Below are 22357 nucleotides of genomic sequence, written 5' to 3' on the forward strand. Positions count from 1 at the left end.
AGTATGTACCAGGAGGAGGACAGAGGCACAAACACAACTCGCCACCAAGCAGCTAACGTGGCTTTGGGTTGAAGCTCAGTGGGAGCTGTGTGGACCGTGTGTGTGAAAGGGGACAGGTGTAAATGAAACATGTAGGATGGTGTGTGTGTGTGTGTGTGTGTGTGTGTGTATCTGTGTGTGTCTCTGTGTGTGTCTGTCTCTGTGTGTGTATGTGTGTGTGTTTGTCTCTGTGTGTGTGTGTGTGTGTGTGTGTGTGTGTGTGTGTGTGTGTGTGTGTGTGTGTGTGTGTGTGTGTGTGTGTGTGTGTGTGTGTGTGTGTGTGTGTGTGTGTGTGTTTTGTTCCCATAGAGCGTAATAATACCTTATTATGATTATCATTATTATTGGATATTTAAGTGACTAATTTCTCTAATTGTGAAACATAAAGGAAAAGATGAATTGTAAATCATTGAGGCATTACGCATTATGGGCAACAAAGGGGACAAAGTTCATTTGAATTACATTGGATATATCTTGAGAAGAGGGTCGGAGTATTTTCCCTCGAAGATGAACACTAGCTTAACTGCGACAAGCCGAACGTGATTGATATCATGATACTACATAATATATATTTTTGTCTGTATGAGAGAGAGCAAGGGAGCATGTATACTATGTCCACGTCCAAAATGGCACCCTGTTCCTTACATAGTGCACTACTTTTGACCAGAGCACTATGGGTTCAAGTCCTGGTCAAAAGTAGTGCACTATAATTGAAATAGAGTGCCATTGAGGACACAAACTATATTAAGGAGGGGAGGGAACAACCAATCCTAATAAGGAAAAGGTAGTAGTATATTGAGGACACCGATGGCTCCTAGACATATCCTCCTCCCTACAGACACACTGGGTCACTTTGACACACTGCACTGGGCCCAGCAGGATGTGACCTCACCACCAACACCCCGCCGACTGTAACCACGGTCCGTAACAACGGTCACCAGCATCAACATGGGCCACAGGCAGGGTGAAGTGTAGAGGTCACTACTACGTTGACCAGGGCAGCAGTAGGCCACTGCTAGAACCCTTGGATTCCATTGATGGTATATTTCAAGACGTTTAATGCAGCAGTTCTATGTGAATTATATGCCAAATCAGTTCAATATTCAAAAGAGACTGAGGGCTCGCAACAGATCACAACGAACTTCCAGCTTTAAACTCAATTGATTCTTTAAAATCAGGCATGCAAATATATATATAAATATTTTTTTTTACAGTGTCAATTCTGATAGGACTATTTGAGTGCTAAATGAAGTGATTGGATAATCACATTGAATTCTCAATGTTCTCCATTGCAAAGACCTTGAACCCCAGTCACAGACATACCAGTCAATCAGGGTCGCTGTATTGAAAGTTAATAAAGATGGCAGGGTGCACGCTGGGCTTCTTTGTCCAGGACCACAGGCAGATAGGCTCACTGGTCAATCTGACACAAAGCTGTTGTGACTGCATGGGGTCGTAAGTAGAGGGTAGAGGGCTGGGACGGGTGCTATGATGGGGAACAGAGCTGCCCTGATCAAAAGCCTTCCTTATTGTCAAGCTGAAGAGATGAAAAGCGCATTCTGTTGAGCACACTGCTTCCTGGGGCAAGGCTCTGATGTCGGGTCCCAGTCAGAACACAACACACAGACACCAGCTGAGATGGGGAGGGAAGGAGTGTGGAGGAGAAGGGAGAGGACAGGAGAGGAGAGGAGAGGAGAGGAGAGGAGGTGGAAGGGGGTGGTGTATGGTTGGTTGTGGCTTAATAGGGGGGTTGAGAGGGATCTCTGCATGGCTAACCCACAACTAATACCTTTTCATACTTGTCAAATTGCTTTAATCAGATAACATTAACTAACCTATTCGGGTCAATTCTGACCAGTAGCCCACTGCTGCAACGTAATGGATTTCATAAATTACTCTCAACATGGGAAATTAAAAATCGATATTTCAGTGGAGTAAAACTATTATCTTAGTAGTAAACTGATCCCCACTCTCAGAATGACTTTCCTTTATTAGGGTTTCACAGGGGACACGCCCATTAATATTCATCGGGTGATTGGTTGAGGCTTCTTGGGTGCGTGACGTCATTCCGTGAGTCCTTACCAAAACACACAACGTAGCGGACAGTTTCGCTCACCTCGGATCTGAAACCAGTAGTAACAAGTCAACTTCAATGACTTTTAACTTAAAATGAAAAGACAAATCTAACATACCTCATTAACATAGTCACAGAGGAGGGCTTGCTAGCATGCTGCAGGGTTTAAGTCGTCTCATTTTCTTGTAAAACAACTCAATTTAGCTAGCGAAATGCTAATTGACGACGCTAGTTAACGCCTAAACTAGACTGCTTCTAGTCTCGGGAGCTCACAGGGGGCTTCAGGGGGCTGTGGGTTAGCCAGGGGGCTGTGGGTTAGCCAGGGGGCTGTGGGTTAGACAGGGGGCTGTGGGTTAGACAGGAGGCTGTGGGTTAGACAGGAGGCTGTGGGTTAGACAGGAGGCTGTGGGTTAGACAGGAGGCTGTGGGTTAGACAGGAGGCTGTGGGTTAGACAGGAGGCTGTGGGTTAGACAGGGGGCTGTGGGTTAGACAGGGGGCTGTGGGTTAGACAGGAGGCTGTGGGTTAGACAGGGGGCTGTGGGTTAGACAGGGGGCTGTGGGTTAGACAGGGGGCTGTGGGTTAGACAGGGGGCTGTGGGTTAGACAGGAGGCTGTGGGTTAGACAGGAGGCTGTGGGTTAGACAGGGGGCTGTGGGTTAGACAGGAGGCTGTGGGTTAGACAGGGGGCTGTGGTTTAGACAGGAGGCTGTGGGTTAGACAGGGGGCTGTGGGTTAGACAGTGGGCTGTGGGTTAGACAGGGGGCTGTGGGTTAGACAGGAGGCTGTGGGTTAGACAGGGGGCTGTGGGTTAGACAGGAGGCTGTGGGTTAGACAGGGGGCTGTGGGTTAGACAGGAGGCTGTGGGTTAGACAGGGGGCTGTGGGTTAGACAGGGGCTGTGGGTTAGACAGGAGGCTGTGGGTTGACAGGAGGCTGTGGGTTAGACAGGGGGCTGTGGGTTAGACAGGAGGCTGTGGGTTAGACAGGAGGCTGTGGGTTAGACAGGAAGCTGTGGGTTAGACAGGGGGCTGTGGGTTAGACAGGAGGCTGTGGGTTAGACAGGAGGCTGTGGGTTAGACAGGGGGCTGTGGGTTAGACAGGGGGCTGTGGGTTAGACAGGAGGCTGTGGGTTAGACAGGAGGCTGTGGGTTAGACAGGGGGCTGTGGGTTAGACAGGAGGCTGTGGGTTAGACAGGAGGCTGTGGGTTAGACAGGAGGCTGTGGGTTAGACAGGAGGCTGTGGGTTAGACAGGAGGCTGTGGGTTAGACAGGAGGCTGTGGGTTAGACAGGGGGCTGTGGGTTAGACAGGAGGCTGTGGGTTAGACAGGAGGCTGTGGGTTAGACAGGAGGCTGTGGGTTAGACAGGGGGCTGTGGGTTAGACAGGGGGCTGTGGGTTAGACAGGAGGCTGTGGGTTAGACAGGAGGCTGTGGGTTAGACAGGGGGCTGTGGGTTAGACAGGAGGCTGTGGGTTAGACAGGAGGCTGTGGGTTAGACAGGGGGCTGTGGGTTAGACAGGGGGCTGTGGGTTAGACAGGAGGCTGTGGGTTAGACAGGAGGCTGTGGGTTAGACAGGGGGCTGTGGGTTAGACAGGAGGCTGTGGGTTAGACAGGGGGCTGTGGGTTAGACAGGAGGCTGTGGGTTAGACAGGGGGCTGTGGGTTAGACAGTGGGCTGTGGGTTAGACAGGAAGCTGTGGGTTAGACAGGAGGCTGTGGGTTAGACAGGAAGCTGTGGGTTAGACAGGGGGCTGTGGGTTAGACAGGAAGCTGTGGGTTAGACAGGAAGCTGTGGGTTAGACAGGAAGCTGTGGGTTAGACAGGAGGCTGTGGGTTAGACAGGAAGCTGTGGGTTAGACAGGGCCTGTGGGTTAGACAGGAAGCTGTGGGTTAGACAGGAAGCTGTGGGTTAGAGGATTTCACCAGGACCAAACAACAACTGGCTACCAGAACTGAACCGACGGACATAGCGAAACTACACGTGGTATGTGAAGCTTATGTATACAGTATGTCCTTAGAAGCTGTGTGAATATAAAGTCACTTCAACCTTCGATGACTTCACCAGACCAGTTGGTGACACTATAGATGTCATTGGCACCAGTGGCCCCATAGGATACTAGAGCAATAACTATTGACCAAGTGGACTTTTTCTCATGCAAATTAACGTTAGATTTAAATTATGCAGACGAACAATGTGAAATATTGTGATTAGTATATCTGTATAATCATCTATTGTTGCCCTATGATGTGGTCTGAACGTAGTGAAAAGTGCCGCTTTCACAGTCTGCGTGTTACAGCTGTGAGAGTGTATCGAAGTATTTTGTTATGCTAATGTGGATGGCACCAAGTGAGATTTAAATCAACATGGTAATGCTTTCACTGATTGCACATAAAGAAAGATAGTTCCTACATTATAGAGGGCTTGCTTCGTTATCCAACTGATCTGGTGTCCTTTCTGTCAATCCGTGAGCCCTGTTCATTGCCGCTCGCAGCTATATTTACTAAATGCATTTGCTATAACATTATCCTAATTCAGTGCCACTCCATGGCATGATTTCATTTGTGATTGTAACTAATACATGACTAATTAACACTAAACTGGGCATTGATAATATTTATTTTCCATAATTGCATTACACTTAGCTCGTTAGTACATTTCATATCCGCTTTGCTGTGTAGGATTTCACAGTCATCCAAACGCTGGGCTATTCATTTCCAGAACCACTTTGCTCGGGTCTAGAAGTGATTAAAACACCTTGGCTATGCCTACCTGCTCATTAGGGGCACAATTGGAATAAGATATATGACAGAGAGAGAGAGAGAGAGAGAGAGAGCGCGCACGAGAGAGAGAGATGGATGTGCTATGTATCGCTGTACCCTGTGTGAGCAGTCAAATGTTCAAGGACATCTGAATTGAATAGAGGCCATTAACATTGGGTAAAGTACTGTTTAAAGCTGATAGGCCTTCGTATCTGACTCTATGGTGTAGCTTGTACATCAGATGTTTTCTGAGAGTCTGCATTGATTTCTCTGTCCTAAAGGCAGTTCAGGCCAACGTCATATGGGCTGGTCCGTCTTTAGCCCAGTGGATCTGTCGAAATCGGGATTTCTGAGCAGAATGATCATTATTTGAGGGCCTTGAGGGAAAAAAAAACGTGCCTGTTTGTTAGCCCTGACCTATTCTAGTCCTTCTATTTCAGTAGAGCTTCCTATTCATTTTACAAATACACTTGAAACCGGTGACACTTCACCCAAACCCACTCACATCATATACTACAGTTTGTTTGCGGCCCAAATGACACCCTATTCCCTATATAGTGCACTAATTTTGACCAGGACATCGTATGTGCCCTGGTCATAAGTAGTGCACTATATAGAAAATAGGGTGTCATTTGGGACGTGTCCTATGTCATGTGCAGTCCCAGCAACAGATGTCAGTTAAATTGAAGTGGTTTGTTCTCACACCTTATGTAGTTCCAGTGGCAAAGAGGGAAAAAACACTGGAGTGTGCCAGAGTTTCACTTTGTATGACATTTTAATCAAACACCAAATGAGACATTTGTTTATTAGCCGTCCAATCAGCCGGCCGTGGATAACTTGGACACCACAGCAAGGGACAGACCACTTGACTGACAGTTTAAAAAGGTAAACGACAGCTCTCCTGACTATGTACAAACATCTGTGACATCATGACGCTGACACCATGTACAGTAGACACGACATACAGCCACAGCCGTAAAACAGAGGGTTCAAGTCAAGTGTTACCCAGACCTCCAGACTGAGCCCACACAACACAACCACCCGGCCTCCCCCAGCTCCTCACCTCCTTGGAGGGGACTCGTGAGCCCTTCCTCCTAGTCCACCAGGTCTCCACCATGGCAATGACACAGGAGAGCACCACTCCGGCCGCTAGCACGCAGAACACGCCAGCGAAGCTGTGGATGTCCAGGGCGCTGCCGCGGTGTTTGGTGTGTACCGCTGAGTACAGGTCACATGGGCTGTCCCGGGGCCACCACTTCAGCTTCAGGATGTCCATGTCCCCGTTCTGCTGCAGCTCCAGGATCCTGACATACACCCACACACGGACGAACACACACACGCGCACACACACTAATTGAGGACAGATCTTTGGTTTTGTCTGTAGGTGTATACAGGAACAGGAAATCACATTCAGAGTGGACCGCATCACATTTTCTTCAGGTTGGAGTTCAGGTTGGAGTTCAGGAAGTAGCTTAGACTCAGAGCCATATACAGCCGCTAGTGAAAGTCTGCACTGTGATAAATCTCAAAAGGAAATAATAAATAAATCTCCACAACTTACTCAACATTTTCAAAGTGAAAGTTAAATTATAGAAAATGTTCCAAGTTAATAAAACATGAATAAAAAAGATTTTAAAAGATGATGTCTCGATTGCATATATCTTCAAACCCCAGAGTTCAATCTTGGTGGAAGCACATTTGGCAGCCATTACATCTGTGAGTCGTTTTGAAGAAGCTTCTACCAACTCTTAGAGCAACATATATCCAATGTTTTTGTCAAAATTGCTCAAGCTCAGTAAATTTAGTCGGGAGTCATTGATGGACATTTCACTAGGCACTGTATATATACGGCTAAACTAAAAGATGGTTGTTTCTATTCAAAGGAATCCACTGAGCATGATTCGTGTCCTTCACATTCCATGATGATCTGACGGTTGAATCTTAATGACGTTTCCTTGAATCCTTGCATCCTTCTCTAAACGCATTAGAAGAGGTCAGAGGGGGAAAAAAACAATGCGAGGAGAGGACATGAGGAATCAAAAAAATACAATTGAGATCCAACCCTGATTCTCTGCAGTTGTGTGAATGGTCCTCCAACACTAGAGGGCGATATTGGCCAGATAACGGTGCCACAGAGTGACAGTTGTATTAGCCTGTCAAAGTAATTCTAAGAAATATGAACAGGTTTTGTAGCAGAGTGTAAGTACTTTGCTGTAATTATATTATGCTTTCCAGATAAAGGAAATGATTTATCACATTAAATAGTAAAGGTTAACTGGTGGACTCTGTCTCTTACATCACGTGTTAAACTCATCTATCACGTGTTTTTACTCCTCCCTTGTACCTGATGGATGAATTAAGGTCACTCATTAGTAAGGATAATCCCCTCACCTGGTTGTCTAGGGCTTAATTGAAAGGACAAAAACAAAATCAAAAACATGCAAACACTCGGCTCTCTGTGGAATGAGTTTGACAACCCTGGTTTACGGTGTTGTATTTCAGAGGTTTGATTTGAGGTATTGAAGGAAACAAAATTAACTGCAAACACACATGCACACACACACACGTACCCACACACACAGGCACACAAGTGACTTGAATGACAATGCTTATCTTTGACTGTGTCCCTACTAAGTACAGCATGTAAAAATGCTCCCCATCTATCTAAAATGCAAATGTATTGAAACGGTAGTTTACATAATTGGCAAATGAATAATGTCACAGAGGAGCACATTTTATTTCAATAACATATACACTACCGTTCAAAAGTTTGTGGTCACTTAGAAATGTCCTTGTTTTTAAAAGAAAAGCACATTTTTTTGTAAGTTAAAATAATAGGGGCGGCAGGTAGCCTAGTTGTTAGAGCGTTGGACTTTTAACCAGAAGGTTTGCAAGATCAAATCCCTGAACTGACAAGGTAAAAATCTGTCGTTCTGCCCCTGAACAAGCCAGTTAACCCACTGTTCCTAGGCCAGTTAACCCACTGTTCCTAGGCCAGTTAACCCACTGTTCCTAGGCCAGTTAACCCACTGTTCCTAGGCCATCATTGAAAGTAAAAATGTGTTCTTAACTGACTTGCCTACTTAAATAAAGGTAAAAACATCAAATGGATACAGAAATACAGTGTAGACATTGTTAATGTTGTAAATTACTATTGTAGTGGGAAACAGCTGTATTTTTATGGAATATCTACATAGCCGTACAGAAGCCCATTATCTGCAACCATCACTACTGTGTTCCAATGACACATTGTGTTAGCTAATCCAAGTTTATCATTTTAAAAGGTTAATTGATCATTAGAAAATCCTTTTGCAATTATGTTAGCACAGCTGAAAACTGTTGTTCTGATTTAAAGAAGCAATAAAACAGGCCTTCTTTAGAATAGCTGAGTATCTGGAGCATCAGCATTTGTAGGTTCGATTACAGGCTCAAAATGGCCAGAAACAAGGACCTTTCTTCTGAAACTTGTGCTAACATAATTGCAAAAGGATTACAATAGTTATTTACCACATTAACAATGTCTACAGTGTATTCCTGATCAATTTGATGTTATTTTAATAGACAACAAATGTGCTTTTCCTTCAAAGGGTATCCTAGTGGTTAGAGCGTTGGACTAGTGACCGGAAGGTTGCAAGTTCAAATCCCCAAGCTGACAAGGTACAAATCTGTCGTTCTGCCCCTGAACAGGCAGTTAACCCACTGTTCCTAGGCCGTCATTGAAAATAAGAATTTGTTCTTAACTGACTTGCCTAGTTAAATAAAGGTAAAAAAAATAAAAAAATAAATATATTTTTTTAAAAACAATTAAAAAACAAGGACATTTCGAAGTGACCCCAAACTTTTGAACGGTAGTGTAATTTTCTATTATAGACATTATTTGATCCTCTCTTAGAACTAGAAGAGATGGCACACATGGACAGCTGGCCAGATGGGCTACAAGGACTGAATAAAGCCTTTGAGAGAGAGAGTTGCGTATAGAAGAAATGTAAGCTCTGATCTGGGATCACTGTTGGGAGAGTAAAGTCTGATCCGGGATCACTGTTGGGAGACTAAGGTATCTAATTCAGATAAACCACGTATAACAGATCACTCAAAGTTGGCTCAGATGGAATCAAAAATAGGAAATCATGTGCGTGAAACAACGAATCAGAAACAGAGACAACGTTGGAAGAAATGTGATGATGACTCATCAGAGTCAGGCTCGATGGAGATTTGAGCTCGATGATTGATACTGTAGTTGTTGTGCCTCCAACAAAGACAAGCCCGAAAAGGATACAACGAAAGGAGTTATTGCACTCAATCTGATGTAATGGAATGAGGGAGATACCTCAGCTATCAACATGCAGGAAGTCATCCAAGTGTTGAGATTTTTCAAGGCGTTTGTTTGTCAACATTTCAGAAAACTTTGTCTTTTATATTTACCTTACAGTTTAGATTTTTACCCCAACCTCCAATCCACCGACACACACACACACACACACACACACGCACGCACGCACGCACGCACGCACGCACGCACACACACACACACACACACACACACACAGACACACAGACACACAGACACACAGACACACAGACACAGACACAGACACAGACACAGACACAGACACACAGACACAGACACAGACACAGACACAGACACACACACAGACACACACACAGACACACAGACACACAGACACAGACGCAGACACACACACACACACACACACACACACACACACACACACACACACACACACACACACACACACACACACACACACACACACACACACACACACACACACACACACACACACACACACACACACACACACACACACACACACACACACACACACACACACACACAAGGAATACATTTTTATAGCTAATAAAAAAACTACTGAAAAAGTGACTATACTTTGGAGTAAATAAAAGACTTGAGATTGTGGCCAAAACTCATCACCAAAAGAATAGTTGTTTATCAATGTCACACAGCTGCCCTGAAAGCATAGTCGTTTATCACTAACACAGCTGCCCTGAAAGCATAGTCGTTTATCACTAACACAGCTGCCCTGAAAGCATAGTCGTTTATCACTAACACAGCTGCCCTGAAAGCATAGTCGTTTATCACTAACACAGCTGCCCTGAAAGCATAGTCGTTTATCACTAACACAGCTGCCCTGAAAGCATAGTCGTTTATCACTAACACAGCTGCCCTGAAAGCATAGTCGTTTATCACTAACACAGCTGCCCTGAAAGCATAGTCGTTTACTACTAACACAGCTGTCCTGAAAGCATAGTCGTTTATCACTAACACAGCTGTCCTGAAAGCATAGTCGTTTATCACTAACACAGCTGCCCTGAAAGTATAGTCGTTTATCACTAACACAGCTGTCCTGAAAGCATAGTCGTTTATCACTAACACAGCTGCCCTGAAAGCATAGTCGTTTTACTACTAACACAGCTGTCCTGAAAGCATAGTCGTTTATCACTAACACAGCTGCCCTGAAAGCATAGTCGTTTATCACTAACACAGCTGCCCTGAAAGCATAGTCGTTTATCACTAACACAGCTGTCCTGAAAGCATAGTCGTTTATCACTAACACAGCTGTCCTGAAAGCATAGTCGTTTATCACTAACACAGCTGTCCTGAAAGCATAGTCGTTTATCACTAACACAGCTGTCCTGAAAGCATAGTCGTTTATCACTAACACAGCTGTCCTGAAAGCATAGTCGTTTATCACTAACACAGCTGCCCTGAAAGCATAGTCGTTTATCACTAACACAGCTGCCCTGAAAGCATAGTCGTTTATCACTAACACAGCTGCCCTGAAAGCATAGTCGTTTATCACTAACACAGCTGCCCTGAAAGCATAGTCGTTTATCACTAACACAGCTGCCCTGAAAGCATAGTCGTTTATCACTAACACAGCTGCCCTGAAAGCATAGTCGTTTATCACTAACACAGCTGCCCTGAAAGCATAGTCGTTTATCACTAACACAGCTGCCCTGACAGCATAGTCGTTTATCACTAACACAGCTGTCCTGAAAGTATAGTCGTTTATCACTAACACAGCTGTGGTTTTATAGCTCTGGTCCAGGGCGTTAAGTGCACGTTCCTCCAATGGATATGTTGTGCACTAATGCCCTGGACCAGAGCTAGTGATACTTTACAGCAATAGGATAAGCTTATATTATTCCTGCCTATTCATGGATATTGGAAAGAGAGATTTGGAGACTAATTCCGCTGCAAGTGTCGTGAGTAATATGATCATTTTGTCCCCAAAAAATTCAGCATGTTTTATTGCTGTGGAAATGTTGCTCCTTGTATTGCAATATTTTGATCAAGAACAGATATCACATCAAGTTACTCATGTAGCAAACACGGAGTAAGACATGGTCCCTTTCACATTACATATCGTTTATCTAATCACAGCTACGACTGAGCTCAGTCTTCTATGCATTCAAAGCCAGTCTAGTCTACTCACAGCTACGACTGAGCTCAGTCTTCTATGCATTCAAAGCCAGTCTAGTCTACTCACAGCTACGACTGAGCTCAGTCTTCTATGCATTCAAAGCCAGTCTAGTCTACTCACAGCTACGACTGAGCTCAGTCTTCTATGCATTCAAAGCCAGTCTAGTCTACTCACAGCTACGACTGAGCTCAGTCTTCTATGCATTCAAAGCCAGTCTAGTCTACTCACAGCTATGACTGAGCTCAGTCTTCTATGCATTCAAAGCCAGTCTAGTCTACTCACAGCTACGACTGAGCTCAGTCTTCTATGCATTCAAAGCCAGTCTAGTCTACTCACAGCTACGACTGAGCTCAGTCTTCTATGCATTCAAAGCCAGTCTAGTCTACTCACAGCTACGACTGAGCTCAGTCTTCTATGCATTCAAAGCCAGTCTAGTCTACTCACAGCTACGACTGAGCTCAGTCTTCTATGCATTCAAAGCCAGTCTAGTCTACTCACAGCTATGACTGAGCTCAGTCTTCTATGCATTCAAAGCCAGTCTAGTCTACTCACAGCTACGACTGAGCTCAGTCTTCTATGCATTCAAAGCCAGTCTAGTCTACTCACAGCTATGACTGAGCTCAGTCTTCTATGCATTCAAAGCCAGTCTAGTCTACTCACAGCTACGACTGAGCTCAGTCTTCTATGCATTCAAAGCCAGTCTAGTCTACTCACAGCTACGACTGAGCTCAGTCTTCTATGCATTCAAAGCCAGTCTAGTCTACTCACAGCTACGACTGAGCTCAGTCTTCTATGCATTCAAAGCCAGTCTAGTCTACTCACAGCTATGACTGAGCTCAGTCTTCTATGCATTCAAAGCCAGTCTAGTCTACTCACAGCTACGACTGAGCTCAGTCTTCTATGCATTCAAAGCCAGTCTAGTCTACTCACAGCTATGACTGAGCTCAGTCTTCTATGCATTCAAAGCCAGTCTAGTCTACTCACAGCTACGACTGAGCTCAGTCTTCTATGCATTCAAAGCCAGTCTAGTCTACTCACAGCTATGACTGAGCTCAGTCTTCTATGCATTCAAAGCCAGTCTAGTCTACTCACAGCTACGACTGAGCTCAGTCTTCTATGCATTCAAAGCCAGTCTAGTCTACTCACAGCTATGACTGAGCTCAGTCTTCTATGCATTCAAAGCCAGTCTAGTCTACTCACAGCTATGACTGAGCTCAGTCTTCTATGCATTCAAAGCCAGTCTAGTCTACTCACAGCTACGACTGAGCTCAGTCTTCTATGCATTCAAAGCCAGTCTAGTCTACTCACAGCTACGACTGAGCTCAGTCTTCTATGCATTCAAAGCCAGTCTAGTCTACTCACAGCACAGTGACGTCCAAACAATCAGTATTTTTTCTTCTTCTGACACAATTTGTGTTTCATTTGAGCTACCATGAGTCAACACAGGCAATACAAAAGAGGAGTCCCCTCCTCCTCCCCCTCCACACCCCAATTATACTGTCTCCATGTGCCTTTTTCCCTTCCCTCAGTTCTTCTGAAATAAAAATCCATTTGATGCTGTTGGGCCTGTGATAACTAATCATTTGGAAAAGGAGAGAGATTACAAAGCCTGGGTACAGGCCCGACTTTACAAATCCACCATTTTGTATTCTCACTTTAATAGCCAATAGTGTCTATTGATCACCGTCTGTCTCGAGAGGCTAGCAACAGCAGCCGTGGGACAGAAGATCATTGATGGTGAATGGTATATAAGGGCGCCTGACAACCTTTATGACCTTGACAATCTGAACAGCTGCTGCTCAAACAAATGAACACCATGTGTTCTTAATGAATTATAACTGAAGGGTCTCTGCTCATTGAGACCAATGAGCCTTGAGTTTATTAACAACCACCCATGATTGAGGGATGGAAGGATGGCAAGATGGAGGGACAGAGGAATGGAGGGACAGAGGAATGGAGGGACAGAGGAATGGAGGGACAGAGGAATGGAAGGACAGAGGAATGGAGGGACAGAGGAATGGAAGGACTGAGGGATGGAGAGGTGGAGAGGTGGAGGGACGGAGGGGTGGAGGGACGGAGGAGTGGAGGGACGGAGGAGTGGAGGGACGGAGGAGTGGAGAGATTGAAGGATCGAGGGACAGGAATGGAGGGATGGGGGGGATGGAGGGATGGAGAGATTGAAGGATAGAGGAATGGAATGATGGAGGGATGAAGGGCCTACAGTCCCCCGGGCCCTGTGCAGTGATGACAGGTGTTATCACCCAACAGATGAGCTCCAACTGGGGCTATAGAAATGTCACCTCCAAGGATAGGATGGCTTGTCTGAGCCGGTACATACTGTAATAATTAAAGCATTGCCACTCTCAATGCTGTGGGTCAGGAACTGGGTCTGGACCAGGAACTGGGTCAGGTCAGGGACTGGGTCAGGGACTGTGTGTGTGTTTGTGTGCATGTGTGAGTGCAGTAGGTTGGTGTTTTCCTCTTTCAGGTTCTCCATGACCTGAGCCATATATTTTTTGTTATTTTATTAGGATCCCCATTAGCTGTTGCAAAAGCAGCAGCTAATCTTCCTGGGGTCCACACAAAACAGCTCAACGACATATACTTTTTAAAGGCACAGATAACTGTGAATAGTCACCTAGCTCTGGTCCATAACCCACAGATAACCGTGAATAGTCACCTAGCTCTGGTCCATAACCCACAGATAACTCTGAATAGTCACCTAGCTCTGGTCCATAACCCACAGATAACCGTGAATAGTCACCTAGCTCTGGTCCATAACCCACAGATAACTCTGAATAGTCACCTAGCTCTGGTCCATAACCCATACAGTATATAACTCTGAATAGTCACCTAGCTCTGGTCCATAACCCATACAGTATATAACTCTGAATAGTCACCTAGCTCTGGTCCATAACCCATACAGTATATAACTCTGAATAGTCACCTAGCTCTGGTCCATAACCCATACAGTATATAACTCTGAACAGTCACCTAGCTCTGGTCCATAACCCATACAGTATATAACTCTGAACAGTCACCTAGCTCTGGTCCATAACCCATACAGTATATAACTCTGAACAGTCACCTAGCTCTGGTCCATAACCCATACAGTATATAACTCTGAATAGTCACCTAGCTCTGGTCCATAACCCATACAGTATATAACTCTGAACAGTTACCTAGCTCTGGTCCATAACCCATACAGTATATAACTCTGAATAGTCACCTAGCTCTGGTCCATAACCCATACAGTATATAACTCTGAATAGTCACCTAGCTCTGGTCCATAACCCATACAGTATATAACTCTGAATAGTCACCTAGCTCTGGTCCATAACCCATACAGTATATAACTCTGAACAGTCACCTAGCTCTGGTCCATAACCCATACAGTATATAACTCTGAATAGTCACCTAGCTCTGGTCCATAACCCACAGATAACTCTGAATAGTCACCTAGCTCTGGTCCATAACCCATACAGTATATAACTCTGAATAGTCACCTAGCTCTGGTCCATAACCCATACAGTATATAACTCTGAACAGTCACCTAGCTCTGGTCCATAACCCACAGATAACTCTGAACAGTCACCTAGCTCTGGTCCATAACCCACAGATAACTCTGAATAGTCACCTAGCTCTGGTCCATAACCCACAGATAACTCTGAATAGTCACCTAGCTCTGGTCCATAACCCATACAGTATATAACTCTGAACAGTCACCTAGCTCTGGTCCATAACCCACAGATAACTCTGAACAGTCACCTAGCTCTGGTCCATAACCCACAGATAACTCTGAATAGTCACCTAGCTCTGGTCCATAACCCACAGATAACTCTGAATAGTCACCTAGCTCTGGTCCATAACCCATACAGTATATAACTCTGAATAGTCACCTAGCTCTGGTCCATAACCCATACAGTATATAACTCTGAACAGTCACCTAGCTCTGGTCCATAACCCACAGATAACTCTGAACAGTCACCTAGCTCTGGTCCATAACCCACAGATAACTCTGAATAGTCACCTAGCTCTGGTCCATAACCCACAGATAACTCTGAATAGTCACCTAGCTCTGGTCCATAACCCATACAGTATATAACTCTGAACAGTCACCTAGCTCTGGTCCATAACCCACAGATAACTCTGAACAGTCACCTAGCTCTGGTCCATAACCCACAGATAACTCTGAATAGTCACCTAGCTCTGGTCCATAACCCATACAGTATATAACTCTGAACAGTTACCTAGCTCTGGTCCATAACCCATACAGTATATAACTCTGAACAGTTACCTAGCTCTGGTCCATAACCCATACAGTATATAACTCTGAACAGTCACCTAGCTCTGGACCATAACCCATACAGTATATAACTCTGAACAGTCACCTAGCTCTGGTCCATAACCCACAGATAACTCTGAACAGTCACCTAGCTCTGGTCCATAACCCACAGATAACTCTGAATAGTCACCTAGCTCTGGTCCATAACCCACAGATAACTCTGAATAGTCACCTAGCTCTGGTCCATAACCCATACAGTATATAACTCTGAACAGTCACCTAGCTCTGGTCCATAACCCACAGATAACTCTGAACAGTCACCTAGCTCTGGTCCATAACCCACAGATAACTCTGAATAGTCACCTAGCTCTGGTCCATAACCCATACAGTATATAACTCTGAACAGTTACCTAGCTCTGGTCCATAACCCATACAGTATATAACTCTGAACAGTCACCTAGCTCTGGACCATAACCCATACAGTATATAACTCTGAACAGTCACCTAGCTCTGGTCCATAACCCATTGTAATGGCCTAATCATTCTCACTCATGCCCTCTGGTGACAACACACACACACACACACACACACACACACACACACACACACACACACACACACACACACACACACACACACACACACACACACACACACACACACACACACACACACACACACACACACACACACACACACTTCATGACATCAAAGCCTTGCCAAGGAGTTCTGTGTTATTAGGGAGAAAGCTCTCATACATCACCTGTTCCAGGAAAATAATCTAATGTCACAGCATGTACTGTATGCAGTCTATTGTAGGGGGTGGTGGGATGTAAATGTGTTTGTTGCTCCCCCAGTCAGCCAGTTCAGTCTGTATGTCTTTACTAGCCAGCATATCTGCCTCCAGGGCTCTGCATGGCCATTAGTGAGGACTGCTGGAGCTGTTGCCGTGGCAACCGACCGCAGCAGAAATAATCACATGTTATTAGATAGCTCTGACAGTGGCAGACAAACTACCCTACTTGATAAGACTAAAGGGAGGACAAGAAAAAAATAAGGGGAAAAAAAGGAATCATCTTTAAAAAAAAAATCCTGTTTGATGCAAACAAATAATAATGTCTGAGTGCCAGACAAAACGACTCATTTAGAGATGCTACATTTCAGTTGAACACAACAGCACATCACACACACACACACACAATGTTGTATGTGTACCCGCACATGTAGCACTCACGTCCATGTTCATGTACACGTAATAGCGTGCACACACACACGCACGCACGCACGCACGCACGCACGCACACACACACACACACACACACACACACACACACACACACACACACACACACACACACACACACACACACACACACACACACACACACACACACACACACACACACACACACACATTTATAAATCCGGGGTCTAGTGTCATATTCACAGGCAAATTGCTTCATTACATACTCATGGACTCCACACCCCAGACATCCTCTAGACCAGGAATTTGTTCTATGTCCCTAAGGGGCGATGTTACCAGGCACCAGAATGTTCCCAGGCACCAGGGTGTTACCGAGCACCAGGGTGTTACCGGGCACCAGGGTGTTACCGGGCACCAGGGTGTTACAGGGCACCAGAATGTTACAGGGCACCAGAATGTTACAAGGCACCAGAATGTTACAGGGCACCAGAATGTTACAGGGCACCATAATGTTACAGGGCACCAGGGTGTAACAGGGCACCAGAATGTTACAGGGCACCAGAATGTTACAGGGCACCAGGGTGTAACAGGGCACCAGAATGTTACAGGGCACCAGAATGTTACAGGGCACCAGAATGTTACAAGGCACCAGAATGTTACAGGGCACCAGAATGTTACAGGGCACCAGGGTGTAACAGGGCACCAGAATGTTACTGTGCACCAGGGTGTTACCGGGCACCAGAATGTTACAGGGCACCAGAGTGTTACAGGGCACCAGGGTGTTACAGGGCACCAGGGTGTTACAGGGCACCAGAGTGTTACAGGGCACCAGAGTGTTACAGGGCACCAGGGCGTTACAGGGCACCAGGGTGTTACCGGGCACGAAAATAATAGACCCAAACAATCTTTTATCTCAGTGGCAATAAGGCTTCTGATTGACAATCACTAGTTGGTCCAGCAGGCAGTATAGTTGATACTGTAGCCAATAGTGAACAGAATCATTATGGATCACACATGGACTGACTTTTTTTCTACTATAATTCACTGTCTTTATTGTCTCTCATTGACTGTCTTTATTGTGTCTCGTTGCCTGTCTCTCAATGACTGTCTTTACTGTGTCTTGTTGACTGTCTCTCAATGACTGTTTTTATTGTCTATTAATTGTGTCTTGTTGACTGTCTTTATTGTCTGTCAAATATATTTATTGTCTCTTACTGACTGTCTTCCTTGTCTCTTATTGACTGTATTTATGATACAAGCCTGGAATCGAACCGGTGTCTGTACTGATGCCTCTAGCACTGAGATGCAGTGCCTTAGACCGCTGTGCCACTTGGGAGCCCATAACATAAAAGTCATCTTAATTATACTTGCAAATGTGTCTTGACAGTGGCGCGAGCCATGTACTGGAAAAAAGAAAACTACTGAGGAAAATCTCTGATAGCAGAAACGTCAACCACTCAGTCATTAAGTCCCACTTATGAGCTTTAATGTCAGTTTCAGGGCGGGATATTTTCTCATCTTGATGCATTGGACTATAAGTGACAGCTCTGTCACTGTTCCAGATGATGGTAAATTAACTTGATGTCAGGTGTCAACCCCTTTTTAGCCGTAGCCACAGTAGAGCCTCACTTAAAAATGGAGTCATTTCCACAAGCCAGAAAAGCAACCCCCGAGGCTATGGTTGGAACTCACAGGACGCGGGCCCTCAAGTTCGAAGAAGAAAGCTGTCACTGTGCCACTGGTGGCGGAATACCATCACTAGGGATCAATAACACATCCACTTTGGGAGCGTCCCACCCACACCGTTTCTAGAATTATATATATATATAATAATAATATATAATAATAATATATAATAATAATAATATATAATAATAATATATAATAATAATATATAATAATAATATATAATAATAATAATATATAATAATAATATATAATAATAATATATAATAATAATATATAATAATAATATATAATAATAATAATATATAATAATAATATATAATAATAATAATATATAATAATAATATATAATAATAATATATAATAATAATATATAATAATAATATAATAATAATATAATAATAATATATAATAATAATATATAATAATAATATATAATAATAATAATATATAATAATAATATAATAATAATATATAATAATATATAATAATAATAATATAATAATAATAATAATAATAATAATATAATAATATATAATAATAATATATAATAATAATATATAATAATAATAATATATAATAATAATATATAATAATAATATATAATAATAATATATAATAATAATATATAATAATAATATATAATAATAATATATGCCATTTAGCAGACGCTTTTATCCAAAGCGACTTACAGTCATGTGTGCATACATTCTACGTATGGGTGGTCCCGGGAATCGAACCCACTACCCTGGCATTACAAGCGCCATGCTCTACCAACTGAGCTACAGAAGGACTATTAAAGTAAGAGTTTCCTGGCTAAGCATTCCCTACTCTTTAGGCAATGTAATGAATGTGGTTGATGCCTGCATTGAACTAGGTGCCACTAGAGTGGAGGCCTTACACTTTCCTTAACCACTGATTCTACTTCAGTGTATCCTGCTACACAGCACTTTACTAATAGAGCCAGACTGTGCTTTAAAACTCTACAGTCTGGTTGGAGTAAACAGTTTATTCATCCTGTGACAAACAAGCCAAATGATAGCACCAAGGAGGACTCCGTCGTCGCCGCCACAACAATGAAAAAGGCCATTATGAGCCATGGCTTGCTGCACCGTTCCACAGTACTGCGTAAGCACTAAAGACATTAGAGACGAAGGCATATGAATCTACAGCTGTCATGTGTCTCCTACAGCCCCTGAGTGTGTGTGTGTGTGTGTGTGTGTGTGTGTGTGTGTGTGTGTGTGTGTGTGTGTGTGTGTGTGTGTGTGTGTGTTTGTGTGTGCGTGTCTGTGTCTGTGTGTGTGTGTGTGTGGACGTGTTTAACTATTCACAATATTAGTAAACAAACATTTGACCAACTGGCGGTATTTTGTTAATCGCCATAATTAGAATTAGAGTACGGGTTAGGAGCTAGGGTTAAGGTTAGAATTAGTGTTAGTGTTAGGATTAAGGTTAGGAGCTAGTCCAATGCTCTAACCACTAGGCTACCCTGCCGCCCCTTAACCTTAGGGTTAAGGTTAATAACCTCTTGTGACTAGGGGGCAGTATTTTCATTTTTTGAAAAATAACGTTCCCATAGTAAACGGGATATTTTGTCAGGACCAGATGCTAGAATATGCATATAATTAACGGCTTAGGATAGAAAACACTCTAAAGTTTCCAAAACTGTAAAAATATTGTCTGTGAGTATAACAGAACTGATATTGCAGGCGAAAGCCTGAGAAAAATCCAATCCGGAAGTGCCTCATGTTTTGAAAGCTCTGCCTTCCAATGCGTCCCTATTGAGCAGTGAATGGGCTATCAACCAGATTACTTTTTCTACGTATTCCCCAAGGTGTCTACAGCATTGTGACGTAGTTTTACGCCTTTATGTTGAAGAATACCCGTAAGCGGCTACATTGTGCAAGTGGTCACTTGATGGCTCTGAGTGATTCTCGTGTAAAATACAGAGGTAGCCATTTTTCCAATCGTCTCGGTGGATATATTATCGAATAGATATTTGAAAAACACCTTGAGGATTGATTATAAACAACGTTTGCCATGTTTCTGTCGATATTATGGAGCTAATTGGGAATATTTTTTGGCGTTGTCGTGACCGCAATTTCCGGTCGATTTCACAGCCAAACGTGAAGAACAAACGGAGCTAATAATATTTTTCGAAAAAAGGAACATTGGTTATCTAACTGTGAGTCTCGTGAGTGAAAACATCCGAAGCTCATCAAAGGTGAACGATTTAATTTGATTGCTTTTCTGATTTTCGTGACCAAGTTACCTGCTGCTAGCTGGACATAATGCTATGCTAGGCTATCGATAAACTTCCACAAATACTTGTCTTGCTTTGGCTGTAAAGCATAAAGCATATTTTGAAAATCTGAGATGACAGGGTGATTAACAAAAGGCTAAGCTGTGTCTCAATATATTTCACTTTTGATTTTCATGAATAGGAATATTTTCTAGTAATATTTATGTCCTTTGCGTTATGCTAATTAGTGTCGGTCGATGGTTACGCTCCCGGTTCCGGGATGGGGTGTCACTTTAAGACGAGGTTTTTGGTTTAGGGTTAAGGTAAGAGTACAGGTTAGACTTAGGGTTAGGTTTATGGAAAATAGGATTTTGAATGAGACTGAATTGTGTGTCCCCACAAGGTTAGCTGTACAAGACTGTGTGTGTGTGTTTGTGTGTGTGTGCTGTTCACCAGAAAGAACAAGGCTCTGAGGGGTTCTCACCTGAAATCAGTCATTCTGATCTAACCCCTGAAAACAGAAGCATTACCACTCTGTCTACACTATGTCATTACCACTCTGTCTACACTGTCATTACCACTCTGTCTACACTGTCATTACCACTCTGTCTACACTATGTCATTACCGCTCTGTCTACACTATGTCATTACCACTCTGTCTACACTGTCATTACCACTCTGTCTACACTATGTCATTACCACTCTGTCTACACTGTCATTACCACTCTGTCTACACTGTCATTACCGCTCTGTCTACACTATGTCATTTACTCTGTCTACACTATGTCATTACCACTCTGTCTACACTATGTCATTACCACTCTGTCTACACTGTCATTACCGCTCTGTCTACACTATGTCATTACCACTCTGTCTACACTGTCATTACTACTCTGTCTACACTGTCATTACCACTCTGTCTACACTATGTCATTACCACTCTGTCTACACTGTCATTACCACTCTGTCTACACTGTCATTACCACTCTGTCTACACTATGTCATTACCACTCTGTCTACACTACGTCATTACCAGTCTGGGTACCACACATCATTACCAGTCTGGGTACCACACATCCTTACCAGTCTGGGTACCACACATCCTTACCAGTCTGGGTAACACACATCCTTACCAGTCTGGGTAACACACATTCTTACCAGTCTGGGTACCACACATCCTTACCAGTCTGGGTACCACACACCCTTACCAGTCTGGGTAACACACATCCTTACCAGTCTGGGTACCAAACATCCTTACCAGTCCAGCAGATTATATATACGCATTCTTACCAGTCTGGGTACCAAACATCCTTACCAGTCTGGGTACCACACACCCTTACCAGTCTGGGTGCCACACACCCTTACCAGTCTGGGTACCACGCACCCTTACCAGTCTGGGTACCACACACCCTTACCAGTCTGGGTACCACACATCCTTACCAGTCTGGGTACCACACATCCTTACCAGTCTGGGTACCACACATCCTTACCAGTCTGGGTACCACACATCCTTACCAGTCCAGCAGATTATATATACACATCACAGTGCAGTGGCCTGGTGACTCACACTCTCCAGTAAAAAGAACAGGAAGGCTGTCTTG

At 43.8% G+C, this 22357-nt stretch overlaps 1 protein-coding gene across 3 annotated transcripts in view; it reads right to left on the bottom strand.

Annotated features, from left to right (window-relative positions):
- The window catches only part of LOC118392863 (glutamate receptor ionotropic, delta-2-like), a 716766-nt gene that overhangs the window by 8733 nt on the left and 685676 nt on the right, over positions 1-22357 (bottom strand). For all 3 annotated transcript variants that reach the window (XR_008063741.1, XR_008063742.1, XM_052461119.1), the window contains exon 15: positions 5936-6176. Coding sequence is in view for 1 of the 3 variants with exons in the window: in XM_052461119.1 (XP_052317079.1) it covers positions 5936-6176 (241 nt within the window). In the remaining 2 variants the exon portion in view is untranslated. The remainder of the gene's footprint in view (positions 1-5935; positions 6177-22357) is intronic.

This window comes from Oncorhynchus keta, chromosome 14, assembly GCF_023373465.1.
Source record: "Oncorhynchus keta strain PuntledgeMale-10-30-2019 chromosome 14, Oket_V2, whole genome shotgun sequence".
In the NCBI taxonomy this organism is placed as follows: domain Eukaryota; kingdom Metazoa; phylum Chordata; class Actinopteri; order Salmoniformes; family Salmonidae; genus Oncorhynchus; species Oncorhynchus keta.